General features: G+C 36.7%; 1 protein-coding gene across 2 annotated transcripts in view; it reads right to left on the minus strand.

Moving 5' to 3' along the window:
- Positions 1-19,500, minus strand: part of MPP7 (MAGUK p55 scaffold protein 7) — a 158,052-nt gene that overhangs the window by 69,053 nt on the left and 69,499 nt on the right. For both annotated transcript variants that reach the window (XM_049798957.1, XM_049798956.1), the window contains exon 5: positions 716-793. In XM_049798957.1, the coding sequence (XP_049654914.1) occupies positions 716-793 (78 nt within the window). The remainder of the gene's footprint in view (positions 1-715; positions 794-19,500) is intronic.

The raw sequence follows: 19,500 nt of genomic DNA on the forward strand, positions 1-19,500 counted from the left end.
TTAAACATTTCTCTATCCTGGCCTACCTCAGGTTCAGTCATAGTTTACACAGGTGTGTGCACAATTCATCTGAATCCTAGAACTAACCAAATAGCAAGAAATGGCAGGTTGGATTTTTTTCTTTAAAATAAAAATTATAGTAACAGGAAATTAACTACTCCATCAATGCCGACCACTTTTACAATTTATTTTTTGGTTATGAAGGTAATTTGGAAAGCTCCAATATCAATAAATCACTACTGTATTTTTTCTTAAATAGTTTTTGATTTTTTTTTAACAAGCCTCTTTTCTAGGCATTTCATATGCTTCATTTCTGTAGTATTATCTGTCATTTTTCATGTTCTGTCAGCAGTGCTGCTATCTCATTTGTCTTTATTTTTCCAAAGCATTCCTCTTGTCTGTGACTTTCACGAAACACTAATAGTTGACAGCTTTTCCCCTCCCAGTAGAGTTCCAACCTGTAATTTCTATTACGTAGTTAGTAAAGCAGAACAAGAGGCTATCTAGATGCAATGTTTTTATAACAGTCAAGTGAATAAAAATCAAAGTAATATCAGCAACAAGCCCGGTGATGACAGCACCTTTGGAAACATTTGCAGCTTCTTATGATTTCAGCTCACAGGATTACATTCATATGTTTGCACTATGAGGAGTTCTGCTTGCAGACAGTTTTTTGGGAGACTTGGTACCAGTGATCTCAGCAGGGGACACTTACATCATCTGCCAAGGCTGCTGCACCATGGAGTATGGGCACTGGGTTCTGTTTTTCATAATAATGCAGTTTTTCATGAATCTGGAAGACAATAGCACAAAGCGATAAGTTTATTTAGCAGCATGAGAAACTACAAAATGACCTTGTTGAGATAACTCATCTGTTGAGTGTCTGTAGCTAAAGAAACATCCTTATAGTAACCTACAGGCAGCAATCATGTAAATGTAATTCATCATCATCCTCTGTTGAAGTGCTAAGAATATGAAATCAGATGGAAAAAATGCTCAGTATGTAGACCAACCCACAGAAAAACTAAACATTTGTGATTTTTCTCTCCTGGCTTTCTCTGTCCATATTTCTAACATATTGCTTTAAGTATCAATTACATTTTATATTGCTGCTGAAAACACAAAGCATAAAGTGTTTATCCCCAAGATGGATATAAAAAACCCTGTAAATTATGATTTATGAAGTGAAATAATAGCCTGCCACCCACATCTTGACAGACAGCTTGGTGGAGCGGCTGCCGTCATTAAAATAATTCAGAAACAAGGGCAAAGTAGTGCTAATATGAATTCTAACACATCTGAAAGAAAAAGGCAGTCCTGCAGCAAGTTAAAGTCATTTAGGAGCATTTAAAGTTTTTAATGGGGAGTTATCAACATTAAAAATGCAGTGTGCTTTGGTTTCTTTCAAAAGGGGAAAAGATACACCATCATTTCAATATCTAGCATCTTCCCTCCTCCGTAAGTTATGCATTTCAATATTTAGATTTTTCCAGTGTGAAAGCTTTAAAAAGCCAAAATATTTTAAAGCTTCTAACAAGTTTGTTAAAAGTTGCTTCAGAATGGCATAGAGTACTATATTAAACATTCAATTGTGTTTATATTATTTTCCTGAAGATACCCAAATGTACAAGTATTAATCAAAATTAAATAAAGAAGACAACAGTAGTCTGAACTGATGCAAACAAACCCCATTCTTAGATTTCTACTTTAGTTCCACTGCTCTGAAGGAGGCATGGACTCCAGATGGTTGGAGGAGTTGCAGAAGGAGCTAAATCGGGGACTTCTGTGTTTGGCAAGGAGGGGAAGACGAGGTCTTGCAGAGGCCGCGGGGCGCAGAACTTGACTGGGGAGCCCCTTGTGTCCTTGGGGTACAGGAACCCCAATGATACCTTACCCCTCCCTGGTGTGCTGCTGGGGGAGGAACGGGACAGACGCCAGGCAGCAAGGACAGCTTTAAAGAGCAGCCAAGCCAGTAGTCTTTGCACACTGAAAATGTTTGGAGCCCACTGGATCATATCTGGTTTGCAGCATTCCCTCTAGCCTTCCCCCCTCTTCCATATTTGCTTTTCCCCACTTACTTTCATCCCCAGCAGCACTCACTCCTCTCATTGCCCAGGACTCCTTCAGCCTTCTCCCCAGCCCCTTCTTCTGAATTTAAACTGAACTCCTAACAACTACACCTATAACAAGATAATTCCACATCAGTGATGCTTGTGCTTGCCATTTTTCCTGTCTTCTGCTGTGCTTCATAACACTTTCTAAGTCCACGTCTGCTTTTACTCATTTAGACTATAGATTCTTTGAAGTAAAGGCCATATGATACTCTGTTAATGCAATGTGGCATAGCAAGTTCTAAGTCTTGGTCAATTCCTTCATCACTTCTGTAAACTTAATAAGATTATTTCTGTACGTTGTTGGTTAAAGCATACCGAAGTTCTGAACAACTGGGTGAAGCATGAAGACGCCACAGTTGCTCAATTGCTAAGTTGTAAAATGATTTGCTCTGAACAGCAAGTATTTGTACCTCATCTGGAAACTAAATGCAAAGCACTATTATCTCCAGAACACGAGTCTGAACTTTACATAGCTTTTGTAGACATTGTTTACTCAGCAAAATAAGACTAATCCATATTGGATGTTACCAAAAGTATAAGTAACTGGACAACTTTGTACTTCTAGCTTACAAAGCACAGAAACGAAACAAGAAGCTGCAGCTACCTGAATTTAGAAGAAATTTGTAATTTACATAGACTGTGGACTTGAATAACTAAAAGCCATAGTAAATCAAAAAGTCTCAAATCCATGATTTTTTTGATTGCATTGGCCAACATCTTGATTTTATCCAGGTTGAGCTTCCGTCAGCGCTGACGTTAAAAGCAGTTGCCTATGCTACCCTCTACTTTCTCAAAGAAGATAGAAGCGCCACTGCTGATGAAGCTGTTTTTACTGTGAACAACCTGCCAGTGTCTTTACCAGTGAAAATAAAAAAAGAAAAACAAACAAACAAATGCTGAGACATTTTTGCATGACCCAGCTTTGAAAAAATGTTACAGAATGGTAAATTCATGCAACAAAAACCAGGGGTTTAAGAGGAGGTACTGTGTAACTTTAACAAGTTATTGGCTCTGCTTATAATCAGCAAATGGCTGAAAACAAATTTTTATTTTCCTAACAGTGGATATTGGAATCCAGTTAAGCATTTAAGGAAAATCATTAAGATTTTATTTGATTATGGAGCAGTAGTAGAGAGTAACTGCCTAACCAGTTCTGGAGCAAACAACAGAAGCTAATCAAGTAAGCAGGAAAATTTAACTATTACTAGACAGTTCTAGGTATTAGCTTTTGCTACATCACATTGGACGTTGTATTAATTTACTGTACTGGCACGATGAGTGACTCTAGGGATAAACATTATATGTTCTATGGTAACAGTGCAACCTCAGCACACTTCCATTTGAGACACAATACAGGTTTTTGTTTCAAAAAGTATCTGATTTTCTTTAATAGATAGTATTTTGCCTTGTTTGTTAGCTGATATTTTTTTAAATTAGATCTTTATACAATAGTATTTGTCTTCCATCTGTAAAGGATTTACCTATAGAAAATTAAAGAAGCTTGGTCTGTGCACAAAGCTGCAATCAATGCAAAATATAATGATTACCTTTCATATCAGTATAAAATTATCATATGCACCATAAAAATGCTACTTCCTACTGCTTTCCTACGGTTACTGCCTACCTCTAACTTCTGGTAACTAATGTATTCATAATGTATGCAGAACTTATATATAATAGCTTCCTGAATGCAGTAAGACAGGAGATTTGGTGCAATTCAACTGACAAAGCAAAAAGTTCAGTGAGGCAAAAAAGCATTTTCAGGCAACTTCTTCTCTCCATGTGTCTAAAAATGTGTTTCAAGATGTTATGGTCCGTGATTTTTCCCCACAGATCACAGCAAGGCTGACTGGCCTCTAGCCCCCCACATTTATTTTTGGCCTTTTTTGAAGACGGGTAGAGCACTTGCCCTTCCCTAGTCACTGGGGACTAGGTCATCTCTATTGCCTTTCAAGGATGACAGAGCACACTTGCAAACTCACCTGGTCGCCTTTGGATTTCCCAGACTTCAGAGTGATGAATATCTGCTTTTATGACAACCACCTTTAGAAAAACTACTGTGCACACAGCCAAACGTTTTGGCAACTTCTCCACACGCTGTCTTTCAGCTAATTATTTTCCTAAATCTGGAATTTGTAAATCATGCTAATATACCCACAACTAGCATTATATTTGCAAAATTCAATTCTTACACAAGTAGAATTTGAAATTTAAGTATCTAGATTAAGTGACCATATTGATGAAAATGAATACAGGGCAAGCTAGGCAAACAGAGAAAGGAAAAGCAAAACAGGACAAGGTAGTGCAAGTACTTTGCTCCTTTACAAATCTTGCTCAATGAAATTAAACTGTAACAGAAATTAAAACCATCCTGAAACACTTTGAGAGAAGTATGAGAGGGGATTGAAAATAGTAGAAGAGAGAGCATTTACGTACTCAAGATAAAACATTTCATATTTGCAACCAAAAGGCAAATTTATCTTATATTCTGTGGCTATACCGCATGTCCAGTAACTTTAATACTATTGCCTTCTCTCTAGTAGAAACTTATGGAATGTATGGAGACTATAGGACTGTGTCATGCTTAAAAAATAGAAAATATAGTACATCTGGTTTAAGTTCTTCTGACATTTAAGTGTAAAGCTTGAACCCTGAAAATCTCTTCACAGATGAGACCGAGTCTGTTAAAGCAAGAGTTGTGTATTGTAAATAAACATATAAAGATGTTCTGCTGAACAGATGACTAAATTGCTGGGGTTTTGGCTTCTGATTATTTTTTATTTTTTTTTTATGACTACCTATTCTTTTCACTGTAGGGTACTTTGGGAAGACTTACAAGGTTCTGCAAAAACTGACAATCTACGGTGAAGATATGCCCCAAGAGGAAAAAATAATAATTTGCAAATTTGTACAATTTTTGGCACATTTGTAAGCCAGGGAAGTTGTTTCTGGATTTTCCCAGAGAGACTGAATTAAGCTTTTTATAACAAAGTATAGCAGGAATACATTTTCTGCAGTGTCCCCAGCCTGGACTATTTCAAAACCCACAGGGAGCTTTCCGAGTCTGAAAACTAAAAACCTTAAGCAAAGTATCCTACAAAATAAGCTTAATTTCTCCTTTTAGATTTCTTAATTTCCAAGTACAGTTCCAATACCATATGGCTGAAAACAACACAGGGGAGGGAGATAGGCATGTACACAGAATTATGTCATCAGTTTCCAATACCCCATCTCCTTCTGGGAAGGAATCCTCTCACTACAAGAACAATTTTATTAGTATTTAGTGCTCTCTGGTACAGTTGTCTAAGCAAGACTTTTCAGAAAGGCTCTACAGTACAATACTACACACCTACAAACTATATACCTGGCTTCAGAAAGGGTAAGCTTGTATCGGTATTACAGTCCAATGTTTATTAGCAATCTTTTAGAAAGTCCTCCATCTATAAAGTTTCTCAAAAATTTAAAACAGAGCTCCAAAATGGACTATTTTCATCATAAGGTGATGTCACCCAAGAAATGCAATGTCAGACATGTTATCTCCTTTTTCTGATCTTGAAGAATATTTAACTGCTTGATATACCTATGGCTTCACGCACAGGAACAGAATCTTTTTAAAGGAGATAATGAAAGTGTCAGCAAATTGAAAGTAGAGTTCACTGTAAGTGCTTTGAAAAAAGTTTCCCATCAATGCCATAAGCTATACCAAAGATGCAGAAAAGTGCTAGAATTAATGGAGTTTCAAATGTTCTGTACATCAAAGCAAAATAAATTTCCAAAACAGAGACAGAAGCCTACATATGATTAATCATTTTGAGATGTAAACAAAACATTAAGACTTTTGTCTTTCAGTTTTTATAGCCTTCTCCGTTCCTATGCCTGCTTCTTTGTATCATGACATCAGCTTTGTCTTTCTGTCCTCTCTTCCCCTCCTCTTTTACATCTCAAAAAGTATTTTTCCAGCTTCCTTGCTTCCGCTTCTTTTTTTTCTACTTTCTAAATAGAGATTATTAACAATCAACACATTTAAGTCACCTAGAACTACCTTGCTGCCCATATGCTTATATTCATATGAATACTCTACTCTGTGGGTACGTACTCAATGACTACACACCTCTCAATTGTTTGAACAAGCACTAAACCTAAATTTTATGTACAGAACAGGTTAGAATGTTTACCTTCTTTCCTTCAGATTATTTTATTTGTTACATGGATTGATCAATCTAAATTTTAGGAGGAACAGGCAAAGAAAGTAAACCTGACAATTGGACTTACCATGAAGATGTATTACACTGTAGTGCGCCGTGCAAGATTTAGAGCCCACAGATAGGCCTTGTTTGAAAAGCATAGGCAAAAAGTAGCAGTGGTGGACAGAACAAGAGGTAGCAAATTTCAGAAAGGATCCAAATCAAAACAAAGCTTTTATTAATAATCAAGAGCAGGGGAGGAATATGGTGCCAAAAAGTTAACAGGAGACAAACTTAGTCTTTTTAACGGAACAATTAGCATAGGTAAAGAATAAGTGTGTGTAAGAATATAATATGCAAACACTTTTATAACCCAAAAAACACTGTATCAACATCAGTGAGCCATACTAGCACATAAAACGTAAGAAACATCACACACATTTGTGAAAATATTCTGCCAACCACACAGGGGTGTCACCAACTACTCAGGCATGTCAACACCTCTAGATAAGAGCTTTTTTTATGGCAATGACACCATCCTGACAGTACACACTGAAGAGGATCTTGTGAGAAGTTTGTACTGACCATTATTCTAAGGCAGAGAGTAATTCTGAAACAGAGTGCACCACCTTTTGAGAAACATCAGAGGCTTATATCTTCTTATTAGTTATATAAATATTCCCTTACTTGGGTATGATTTTACTCAATGAGATATCTCTCAGTATGGAGATAAGGTGCTTGCAAAATACAGCTAATTACACACATGCATGAAAACATGCAACACCACCTTTGTTTAATGCAACGGAACAGTTGGCACTAAGGTCCTAATCACCACACCACATACATTTCTAGGGTTTTACTCTGGACTAGCCTAGTCTAGCCTCCTCTGCTGAACACCCATTAGCAGCTAACCTCCTTGTTTAGTTTCAGCAGAAAGGAATCCATCTCATGTATTGGACTGCTGATGCTTGCTGATGCAAACCAAAACAGCACAAGTAGAGAAGTTGGGAAATCGCTTTAAAAAGTGCACTCCTGATCTGAACTAGAATGCCAACATAAACACACATACGAAGCACCAAAACATGTCTAAAAGACAGGCATTGAGTATATTGTTGTAGAAAGTCCATAACAGTAGGAAGGAACATTTCCCCTAACTGCTCTCTTCATTATATTCTTCATAATATATCAACAAAAAGAGTGTCTGAAATCAAAGCACTGACAAAAGCCATACAGCTTCTGTATTTATTGGTTTAGTCACTTGCATGGGATGCATAATGAAAGACTCTCTTACATCAAGAGGCTGTTAACCATCCACCAAAGTTTCAGGTTCCTGTACCAGTTGCAAAAAGTCTTTAATTCCGCTAGTGGCACCACAAACCAGGGAGATGCTACTACAAAGAGGATCACGTCTACATTAAGAAGCCACAACAGATGGAGAGAATGGAAAAAGAAAGCAAAAAAGAAACTGGTGAGGCAGTAAGTGCTAGTTTTGGCTTCATCTGCAATTTGTGTCCTGCATCTGTAATATCTGGAGCAATAAAAACCATTCCAAGGCACTCATGACTGCAAAGGACACATTTATGAATAGTTCCAACATGTACACAGTGAGATTTCAAGATGAGAATTAGGGTTTTCATTTGATCGCTAACGGTACTACCTTAAGTCTGGTATTTAGACAGTGAGTTCACTGTCTAAATTGAAAAACAACCTTGAGTCAAGGTAAAACAAAGTACTTAGAAGGAAAAAAGAAACTGCTACAATGAAACAAAATAACCATAAAAACATTCACAATCAATAATTGCATACCATCATCTATACTGAACGAGTATGCATATTTTACTTCATGTAGAATTTTAATTAAAAGATTGTTTAATTCCCTCCTTTTCTCCTCCCAGAACACTACATATCAGATGAAAGGAACCAGAAAAATTAGCCTTTTTTTTTTTTTTTTGCTTTATTTTCATCATTTAGTGGGTGTCTGTAAGCCTATTTACACAGCACAGAAACATGGACTGAATGCAAAGCCACTCATTTGATCCAAAATCTTCCTATAGTACTTATCATTGCAGTTTTGGCAGACTAATGAACTTAAATATATGAACAACTCTTCAGTAACATGGCATGATGAACATGAGGTGTAGGAAAACTGAGCAGCAAACCAAATGCCAAGTCATTTCAAATACCCAATGCAACATCTTGAAAACTGACTTTCTTAGAACACGTACAGCCTTTAAATCATTCTATTCAGGACAATTGACTTGAATTGCAGTTAGAGGCATAGAATATTGTGAAGAATTTAGCATTATGTATTTTAGAAAAGACAAACAAAATAAAAATGCATAAATCATAGCTAACTACTCAAAGTTCGCAAAGAGAATTTCATTCCCCCTAGTAACATTAAACTGCCTCAAATATAAATTAAGTGATTGCACAGTGCAGAAAGGCTTTTGAGAGAATGTTACAAGTATCAAAGCAAGCCTCTGAAGACATAAAACCAGATATTCAGCTACCTCGATTCTGGCCCAATTTTCCACAGCAAAAAGCTTCATCACAACAGATGAGCAATTCTCTTTCAAGCCCCTGTTCCAAAGAGCAGAAGCATTAAGTTCATAAGAATTCAAAAGCAGGCTAATGACATGGAAATATTTCTGCCTAAACAGTTAAGGGCCAGTAGTCAGAAGGCATTCAAATGTTACACAACCTTAACAAAAGAACTAAAAACTTGCACTATAGTAAAAGAATCATAAGCTTCGTTATCACTATAACATGAAATCACTTTTTAAAAAATCAGAAATCCTGCAGACTGTCTGGTATAAAATGTTGTAATGGGCTTGGCTGAGAGGGAGTTCATTTTTTTTACAGCAGCCCGTATGGTGCTGTGTTGTAGATCTGTGACCAAAACAGTGTTGATAACACAGTAGTGCTTTAGCTATGGCTGAGCAGTGCTTGTGCAGCATCAACGCGTTCTCTGTTCTCACTCTGCCCCCCACAGTGAGGAGGCTGGGGTGGCCACATGTCTGGGAGGGGACACAGCTGGGACAGCTGACCCCAACTGACAAAAGAGACATGGTATGGAATATAATGTCATGTTTTTTCAAAGCAGCCATTGCTTGGGGACTGGATGGGCATCAGTCAGCTGGTGGCGAGTGATTGCTTCCTTATCACTTGTTTCTACACCCCGCAAACAGCTAGAACAAGAGAATAACCAACAATGAATCTAAATTCTTTGATGGAAACCCAAAAATCCAGACTCCTTAGCTTGAACCTTATCTCTTCTGCTGCTGAAGGGTGTTTTCTTTTGGGGGGAGAGAAGGAGTGTTGTAACTTGAGACATTAATATGGTTTGAAAAAGGAGGTGTTTCTAGCCCTGAGAAAACTTGATAACTAGATCATTTCGCATTCCTTTAAGTAAGCAATGCATTCATAGAAATGAAATGAGGCTCAAGAGTGAACTCCATGGGATTTTGTTAATTTCTGTCAGCTTGAAACATTATATCCATTGAAGATTAAAACCACTCGTGTCAACACTCCAGGGAGTGTTCCCTATCACAGGAAAGAAGCCTGTTATCAATGTCCTAAAGTTGCAAAAAACGGATGCGATTTTTGCCAAGTTCATTTTTGTGCTACATCAGAACACATGAAACAAAAGAAACAACCACCAACCCTCTCTCTCTTTTCCAGGTCATATGTGTACTTAAAGTCCATTATTTGAAAAGAGCCAACAAATAAATATGCACATTGAGACCAAAGTGCTCTGAGATTATCAAAATCTTTGCCATTGTGTTAAAAGAATGCAAACCAGGCTCCAAGCATAGAATCATAGCATGGTTTGGGTTGGAAGGGACCTTTAAAGATCATCTAGTCCAACTCCACGCCATGGGCAGGGACATCTTTCACTAGATCAGATTGCTCAAAGCCCCATCCAACCTGGCCTTGAACACTTCACTGATGAGGCATCCACAACTTCTCTGGGCAGGCTGTTCGAGTGCCTCACCACCCTCATTGTAAAAAATTTCTTCCTTATGTTCAATCTAAATCTACACTAGCATCTGTTCAGCCCTTAGAGATAAGGTTGCTAAGAGTCCAGGACTGTGCTGGAAGACACTTAAAAAGTGTCCTTTACCCAACATTCAGAATGACCCATATTCAAAACAGAACTTGTCCAGAAATTTCTAATTGCATTGCAACTCAGAAATATATTTTCAGAACTGTATGCACAATTATAGTAATTTTCTAAGTTGCAAAATGTGGTAATAGAGTTATATTAGATCATATTTAAGAGCATTTTTCTTGTCAGGTTACGTTTTGTAAAAATTATACAAGTGTGTTATCTACAGATTTACAAAATTATTGGAACAGCATTATTTTAAATCAGGTGCTATCAATGCAAATCAACAGCATTGCCTGCAGAGGCCACAGGTTCAACTTACACTCTCAACAAGCACTGGCTGCTTGACGTTTGATTCAGCAGGAAGTTGTTTATGGAGTGCTTATATGTGTGACAGACTTGTTATGGCAGAAGGGCCCAGTTAACAGGGATGGCAAATATCATGCAAACATTATGAATTAGATTGTTAAAGCCAATAAATGAAGCACAGCACACTAGAAATGAAAGAAAGCAACCTCGTGGGGAAAGGCGGCAGCTTTTCTCAAGTGGCAAAATCAAATCATATATTGATTTTGTTAAGGACAAAAAAGAGCCTTGCTAAAAATTCAGGTCATGTGAGTTATTAGTCATTCCAGCCAAATAACTAGTTTTTATTGTCTAGCCAGATATTGCAAGATAGAAAAAATGCCTGTGCACATTGCAGTAAGTTGTACAGTAAAATCCTCTTCTCCATGGATTTTTTATTTTTTTTTTTAAATCTGTGGTTTCAGAGTTTCCTCCTCAATCATTTAACACTGTGCCTCATGACCTCATTTCTCTGTCCTTCACCCTTGATGAGCAGGGAACATCTGAGGAAGATGATCACGACAGAGAAAATGCAACGCTTCAGGAAGAGGCAGGCAGAACACCTGCACTCAGAGGTTTATTTGAGGCAGTCTCATGGATGAAACAGTTCTGAGACTAGTCTGACAAGGTCATGAGGGCATTGCCAGATTTGATTTTGTCTTACAGAGATCTAATCAAAGTCTCAGGCCTGTAAGGACCCATCTCTTGTTTTTTATTATAAAATGAAAAAGCCTCTCTTCCACTCTTTCTGTATGCAGAAAACAAAGACAGACATTAAGTGAGCAAATGATGAGCCTGGAGACACTGCTCTTGCTTCTCTGTGCCATGTGCACTCTCTCTGCATACTTAAACTGTACCTCCCCATCACATTTCTTTTTTACTGGAAGAAGTACTTCTTTTATCTGTTAAATACCTAGCTATTGACACTTCTAACAAACACATCCTTCATTAACAGCGGGGTAGGCCTGCAGATCTATGTCTTAGATCTACGTCTTATAATATTTCTAATTTCAGAATTTCCTGTCTTTCACGCTAGTGTCACCAAAGCATATGAAAGAAAATTAGTAAATGCTTCCATTATGCTCATATACCATGCCTTCTCCTTAGCGCAAAAGCAAAGAGAACCATTAAAATTAAATTTTAAAATTTAAATTCACTGGGAACATTTTAGAGCAACAGCTATAGCACCAGAGAATCAGTTTTCCTAATCTAGAAAGCACACTGTAAGCAGGCAGTTGTTCACCTGTCAATAAGATTTAAATGCAGAAAAAATACACCTGACAGAGAGGACTGGTGAGGTTGGGTTTATCATCCATTTTGAGAAGAGACAGGAAAGGTGTGAGTGCAGTTAAGTGTGGGATTAGTGGCACAGAAGTTCAGCATTTAGTCCAGATGTAGTCATTTTAAAGCAAAGTTTCTAGGGTATGAGCCTACTGTAACAGGGTGGGCGACGAATTTCCTGCTTCACTACCACCTTCCTGAAGACAGTCCATCCATTCTCTATTTGTAAAATGTAAAAGTAGCATTTCCTTGCTTAATGTGTGGTTAAAAGCAAGACCAGGTAAGTACCTTGAAAACAGCGTGCCACGTATTTAAATTCATTTGGGTGCTGTAAAACTTGCTGGGGCAGCTGATGAAGACTAGACACTTCCATCAGGGAGAAAGAACAGAGGTATCCTAAAGTTCTTGTTTAATGTGGAAATTTGATGAACACAACCTCTCTATATGCATGTACGGAAACTGAACAGAATGATCTGAGAAAATGACAGAGGCCGTATACACAATGGCAACACCCCATCCAACCCCTTCTGCCCATAGCCAAGTAACAAGAGGCAAGTTCTATAGATTTCTAGTGATACAAAATGCTCCAGGTAAGGCTTGCTCGTGAAACTGCATTCTGCCAACAGTGCTTTGCAAGGAGCTCCTCAGGGGTGTGAGCAGAGCCAAGTACTGTGCACAGCATGGGCAGGGCACCGCAGCCAGCAGAAGCCAGGCAGCCCTGCAACATGCAGAATCAAGCCACTGCTCAACAGACCAACGCTTTGGTCTAACGCTTGCAAGGGAGTGGCTTCTAACCTGGGTCCCAGCCGTTTTTGAGATCCAACGGCCATCGGAGCAGCAGCCTTGCACTGGACTTGCATGTTGCTGTAAATTGACTTCCTGACTTCTCATCCGATCCTGGAGAACAATTATTCACTTTGTCTTTGCGATGGCCTCTTCAACATGAAAACTTAGGTACTTCTCCAGTGATTTGTAAGCTAACCCCAAACTCTTTCAAGCTTCCCCCATGGATCATGTTTTGCAGCCCTCTCATCATTCTAACTGCTCTCTTCTGGAATTTCTCCAGCCTACTTAATTAGTGGCCTTACCTGTGATCTGGCTGTGATCAATACATTTTTTCCTTATCTACTGAAAATCCACAGCATGCCATCTAGTCTTCATACAGTTGATAATTATTTTTCAAGTAGGATCCTAAAACTACTAGAAGGTTCAAGATTAAAATAGCAATTACATGAAATGGTAATTTCCATACTCATTCCCATTTACAGAGGACTGTAACATGCTTATTTGTGATTTTAACCCCTTTATAGCTTATCCTGTGAGATGCTGCCCTTTTCCTTCATTTTTAAAAGCTTTTTTCTTTAAATTATATTTCAATACCTCTGAGGTTTATTTTATGTAGCCTATATCACAAAGAGAAAGGACTCAAGAATAAGAAAATTCTGGTCTGAACGAATATGAAAGCATATGGTAATAAGACTAATGTATTAGCTATTTTATTTTTGCAATGTTAAGCAAAACAGATTAAATACTGGCTACAAACCCAGTTATTCCTTGCAGAGTTTCTTAAAATGTTTATTTTTCTGTAAGAAACACTTTTCACTTTGAATTCATTGTTCCTTATACAATAAAATAAAGCTGCTATTATATGAGATTTCACAGACTTCATTCAAATGCACTTTTTTTTGTCAGTAATAAGAAAAGGTTTTGATGACTTTGCTTATAGGAAGAGGGTCCCTAGGTAGACAGAGGAAGTTCAGACCAAAGGCAAACAAGTTGCACTTGCTCCAAAATAAATTTCCTGGACCCTTTAGAGCCAAACAGCCTACATGGCTACTGTATACAGTATTTTCAAATTGTTTTTCTGTACTTTTAACCCCATTTCCAAAGGAAGGAGCATCAGAACAATTCCAAATTTGAATGAAACCACCCTCTTGTGTGAGCTAAGGACATGAAGTCCTTGAACAGAAAGAACAGAACAACATCAAACTTTTTCTCCTTTTAAACAAGAAGTCTTCAAACTGGAGTCCATGGATGCTGAAAGATCCTAACAATTTTCACGCGCTACCCTTCATAAATACATTTTCAAATAAAATGACATCTGAGCAGTATACCCATCAAGTACCAGTCTGAATTGTACCAGTCTGAATTTGCTAAAATAAAGGTATAGCAACTCTTTTCACCAAAAGCACACACTGACCTATATAAAACCATCTTAAATTTGGTAAAAGTTTGAGGGAAAAATTTCAGAAGAGCAATAGTGAACTCGGGATGCCCAGGTTACAAGCGCTTTTTCCAATTTATGGCTCTTCACCCTTCCGTCTATACATTTCCATTCTGGTAATCTTTGCCCACCCACCCCCAGTATTATTACTTTAATAAACATACATTTTGAAATTAAGCATTCCGATTTAAATGAAACACAGAATTTAAGTAGGGTCACATAAGTGTCTTTAATTCTCTCTTCCTTTCACTAAGACAGTGATAAAGATTCATCATTCACAACACAATAGACCAAATCTTTCATTAAAGATCCTGACCCAACTGTCAGGAAATTCTGTGCAGTACTGCAGACATAGCAAATTGATCATGCATACAACAAAACTGTCAAAGTCATATATAAAGACTGCAATTTAAAAGGGTAACAATACTCAGGACTATAACTCCATTTTTCATCCAAAGATTTCAAAGCACATTACCAAAGGGACTAAGCATCAGTTTCCTCATCACTAAAAGGAAGACAAGGACTAATCACGGACACAAAATGTACTTAATTTTCAAACCAATGCTCCTAAAATGACTTCTAATAAAAAAAAAATTACCATAAGCTTAAATTTTTTGGTATTCCAACTACTGATAGTGAGATAATTATAACCAATTGCAATATTTGTTTATATGACAACTATATCAGGAAATGTGTCTTTCTAAGTTACTTTTAAATATACTTTACTTAAAGAATACTTTATGCAAGCAAGAAAGGAATTGCAGCTCCTACTGAAGCTCTTCAGTTTTGACAAAAAGTACTTAGTAAGTTGCACAGCTGTAATTAAATACAGATGGAAATAATCCTTACTGCAACGATCAAACAGCTGATGTTTTTACAATAATTCTAAATACAAAACTTGAGGAAAAACTTATTTAATTCAAGACACTGATGAACTTGGATTGATCAGAAAAAAATATATATACATGTCTACAGTATTTTGATCCCACATTCCAACAATAAACTTGTTTCTTCTTTGTTTCAAGGAAATCTTCCATTTTTTCCCACTTAAATACTCTGTTGATACTTCCTCTTTAGGTACCACCTGACTCTGTGTGTAAGTAATGCAACAAACACTTGCAAAATGCATGCGTAACTAATTTGAATTGTTATTATGTGTAACAAATAATCCAAAGATCTAAAACACCAGAAATCAAAAACTTCTTCAAGTCTTGGTATTGGACACATTTTAAGACATGTTTACGTTTCTTCAGCTTTATGACAAACTTTTTTTAAACAGCATGAGTATAATGTTACTGTTTTATATAGCAAAAGTGTTTCTCCATTTAGGGTTTGGTACTTTAAATTTAAATATCTTTATGAATTTAAGAGAAGGATTTTTTCTTAGAAAAGTCAGCTTTCTGTACTACAGAAAAACATAATTGTTCTTGCTCTTGAATATCAGATTTGAGTATTTCAAAGAAAAAAATGATCTACGATAACAATAATTATACTACTAAACGTGAACTGGAAAATGAAAGAAACAGACCGGGTGCAGCTAGAATGTAAAGAGCAAAGATCATGCCAACTGCTGACTGACTGGGTTTGGGAAGCGATCATCATCTGAAGTCCTTCTAAGCACAAAATATACCAGCAACAACTGTCATCTTATTGCTGAAAGACATCTAGGAAAACTGCAATCCTGAACACTTCATGACTTGTGATTAAATTTGATTATCTAATTCAGCAATACAACCCCTCCCCCCCGATATTCCATTATTTCCCACTGCTTTATGCTGGTATGTTGATTAACAAAGAAAAGAGCCATAAAGTGAATTCAAACATGAATTTACAATACTTTCTGCGCCAATACTAATACCCATTCATGCTAAATTATTCCCAGAGTCTGAATTAGAGGACTGAAGAAGTAACTTGCTAAGAATATGGAGATAGTACTTTAAAAAAAAAATAAATTAAATTAAAAGAACACTTTTCCAAATAAAGAAGCTATCAGGACAGGTTTTAAATGAACAACTGTATGGTCCTGCTTTGCAAATAAATACAGCTGAAGAGCGAGCCTTAAAGTGAGAAGAACTGAAAGATGAGAGTTGCCTTTGGAAATCTGCTAAGAAGGTAAAGAAGCACTGCACAGTAAGAGCAGGTAGTCTCCAGTTCACTGCTAATAGACTTCCTTGAAGGCTAAGTTCAAGATTTCATTTAGGTGCTAGAAACAAAACAAATATGTGCCTAGATTTAATACTTCTCTCAATAAATACCTCGTCCCTTCTTCAGAAAACACAAAACCTTATATAAACATTAAAAGGTTCTCATTTGCCCACAGCTGTGTTTTACTTGGTAAACATTCTGCTTTGTAATCTTCATTTCTCCTGATACTACTGTTGTTAAACACTCATTAGAAATTTGAATTGAGGTCTTTAGTTTTACGTCATCACACAGAACCTAATTTCCAGACATTTTTCCAAAGGCAAGTGATTTCCACTGTTCTGTTAACAATATATATCCAAAGGAAAGGACTTTCTTAACCCTGCTCACCAAGTAAACAGATTTCTAACATGAACAAAGGCTAAACTGCTCTTCTGGTTGTCAGGCAGATTTTTTTTCACCAAGCTCTATTCTCTACATATCTAAGATTTTACAGAAATGCCAGTTAAACATTAATTAAAGAAAATAGGCAAAAAAAATAGGATTTGCTGCATACAGATTGCGAAACCTTGGCATAGACTTTTTCACTTTCACTATTCGGGCAGAGCCTGCTAAATTTATATCATGAAGAGTTTGGTTTATTCCTGCTTAGTACAGTAAACATCATCCTTACATTCTCTACTCAATGCAAGTTAGTCCAAGATCAAATTCAATTCAAGTTCCCTGAGTTCCTAATAACATTGAAGAGAGCACTTCTGTACAGCTCAATGATACAGAATTAACCCATTCAAAACCCCCAATTTAATCACTGACAGGGACACCTATGCTTTGAGGTAAAATTAAATATATATACACACAGATGTATATTTATCAATTAGCACCATCTAGTGGGGTCAGTACACTTTATGCCATATGAGAAATATGTAGGTTACTCTTCAGGTTTTTCTACATGCTGTGCAACATGTTATGATACAGCACAGGTCAAGTAATTAAATTCAGATGTAAAAAAAAATCCCCCCCCAAACCCAAACTCTCTCATTTTAATTCATAACATTATGTTATTCCACTATAAATTACATTTTAAGAAAAATACTGACACTGAACGCTGCATGTGCATACATATGAATATTTATTGACAGGAAGAGAAAAACCCACTTTTTAGGCATTCATACATATGCAAAATGCAATTACAATTTAATTACTATTTTCTATTTTACTCTTCTGTTCCCCTATCACACGCCTCAAGAAAAATCTACCACTCTTTAAAAGAAGCTACTCGGAAGCATGCAAACGATGAAAAAAAAAACCAACCCCCTTTTATTTAAGGCCTCCATCATCAGAGCAGAATTCTGCTGTAAACAGAACTTTTGCTAAAACCGGATCAAAGTGCCACACACCGGATCAAAGTGCTGGATCACAATCCAAAACACTAATAAAAAGACAGATTAAATACTTCTGAAATCCTCAAAGTAATTAATTTAAAAAGAGGTCACCTACACTAAAAACAGATCCTAAGAACTAACCACACTCATTTATGCAATTTCTCAGATATGAAATCTAGACATGAATTTTTAGTCAGCTTTACATTAAAAACTGAAGGGACTTAAGCCATGCAAACAAATAATGCTGAAGAATTTCAAATGCAAAAGCTCACAGTAGCAGACTCCCCATACACCAACCATATGCAAGAAAGACTCACAAATAAAAAGCAGCAGCACATGAGGGTGCTTAAATGCAACAGGCAAAATCTCTACTAGCCTCTACCAACAGGCAAGTGAGCTAAAAACGTTACTGTTCCCTTCTCCCTCTGCCTGCTTACAGTCCAGGTTAAAAAACAAAGCAAAATAAAACAGAAAATAATTAATCACTAAAATTAAGTACACGCTTAAGAGTATTAGGATAAGTCACAAGTGTGAAATTATGCATTTGCTTAAATGCTCTTTAATGAAGCCATGGTCATGAAAGCAAAGAACACCTACAGGGACATGCTTTGCATTTAGGCTTTCCCTTGTTTCTAAAAAAGGTGATTGACAGTTAGCTCCACTTTCCAAACAGATCACAACAAATCAAGTGGAACTTGGACAACAAGGGACAGACACATCTCTGGTGAAATCCCATACCTAAAGTTAATATGAAAATATAAAGTTGTGAAATCTTACAAAATAGATAGCAAAGCAAAGAAGCACTTTATGGTGGTTAGTAAAGGATGATCTTCTGTTCTTCCAGACTACACTTGGCATTAGGTGAAAGTCGGTTTTATTTTTGTTTCTGGGAATAGTGGTAGAAGTAGGTGAACATTCAGAAGAATAAAAAATGTGGAGAAAATATGTAGCTATGGGGGAAAAATTAAGATAATAAAAACCAGCAGTGGAAGACTTGCAGTGAGTACGTCAGAAGTCGCAGGACGTAAGAACAGAAGATGCTGAGGCCTGCACAACACAGTCAGGTGCCAGGCTACAATTTAAACTAAATGGAAATCAAAACAGAGATTCTAATAAATTAATTAATACCAACAAACAAGATTTTTAGTAAGAATTTTAATTTTAAAGAAGATGAAGACAGCATCTGAATTTTATGTAAGATAGATGTGTAGGAGTAAAATGTCCCAAATAAGTACAACCAGATAATTACAATACTGTTAATGCATAAAACTAATTCCCAACCTTCCCTGCAGAGGACAGAGAAACACCAACACTGAAATGGAATGTGTGTTGTAAGATAAAAAGGAGTATGAAAAATAATGACAAAATATTGGAAAAAAATTGCAGTAATTTAGGAGAGATTTACTGCCATTTCCCTGTACCTTTTCAGACCACTGCACTTCAGACTTTTGCACTAAATCATCCAAACATGCAAACCCATTTTATAGGAAGCTTCAAATCAAAGCAAACATATTCATTTCTTTTTATATTGGACAGGGTAACACAAATGTATTTGTACAGGTGTACAAAATTACAGCCATGCCATATCTTTAAATTTTGGAAAGCTGGTAGAAAACAGCAGAAATTATCTAATGACAGAGGAGATGACAGTAACAAAGATAAGGGAGCTGTATTGGCACTCCTACTATTATGAAATAATAACAGAGATAAGTTTAGCAAT

Source organism: Accipiter gentilis, chromosome 4 (assembly GCF_929443795.1).
Source record: "Accipiter gentilis chromosome 4, bAccGen1.1, whole genome shotgun sequence".
In the NCBI taxonomy this organism is placed as follows: Eukaryota; Metazoa; Chordata; class Aves; order Accipitriformes; family Accipitridae; genus Astur; species Astur gentilis.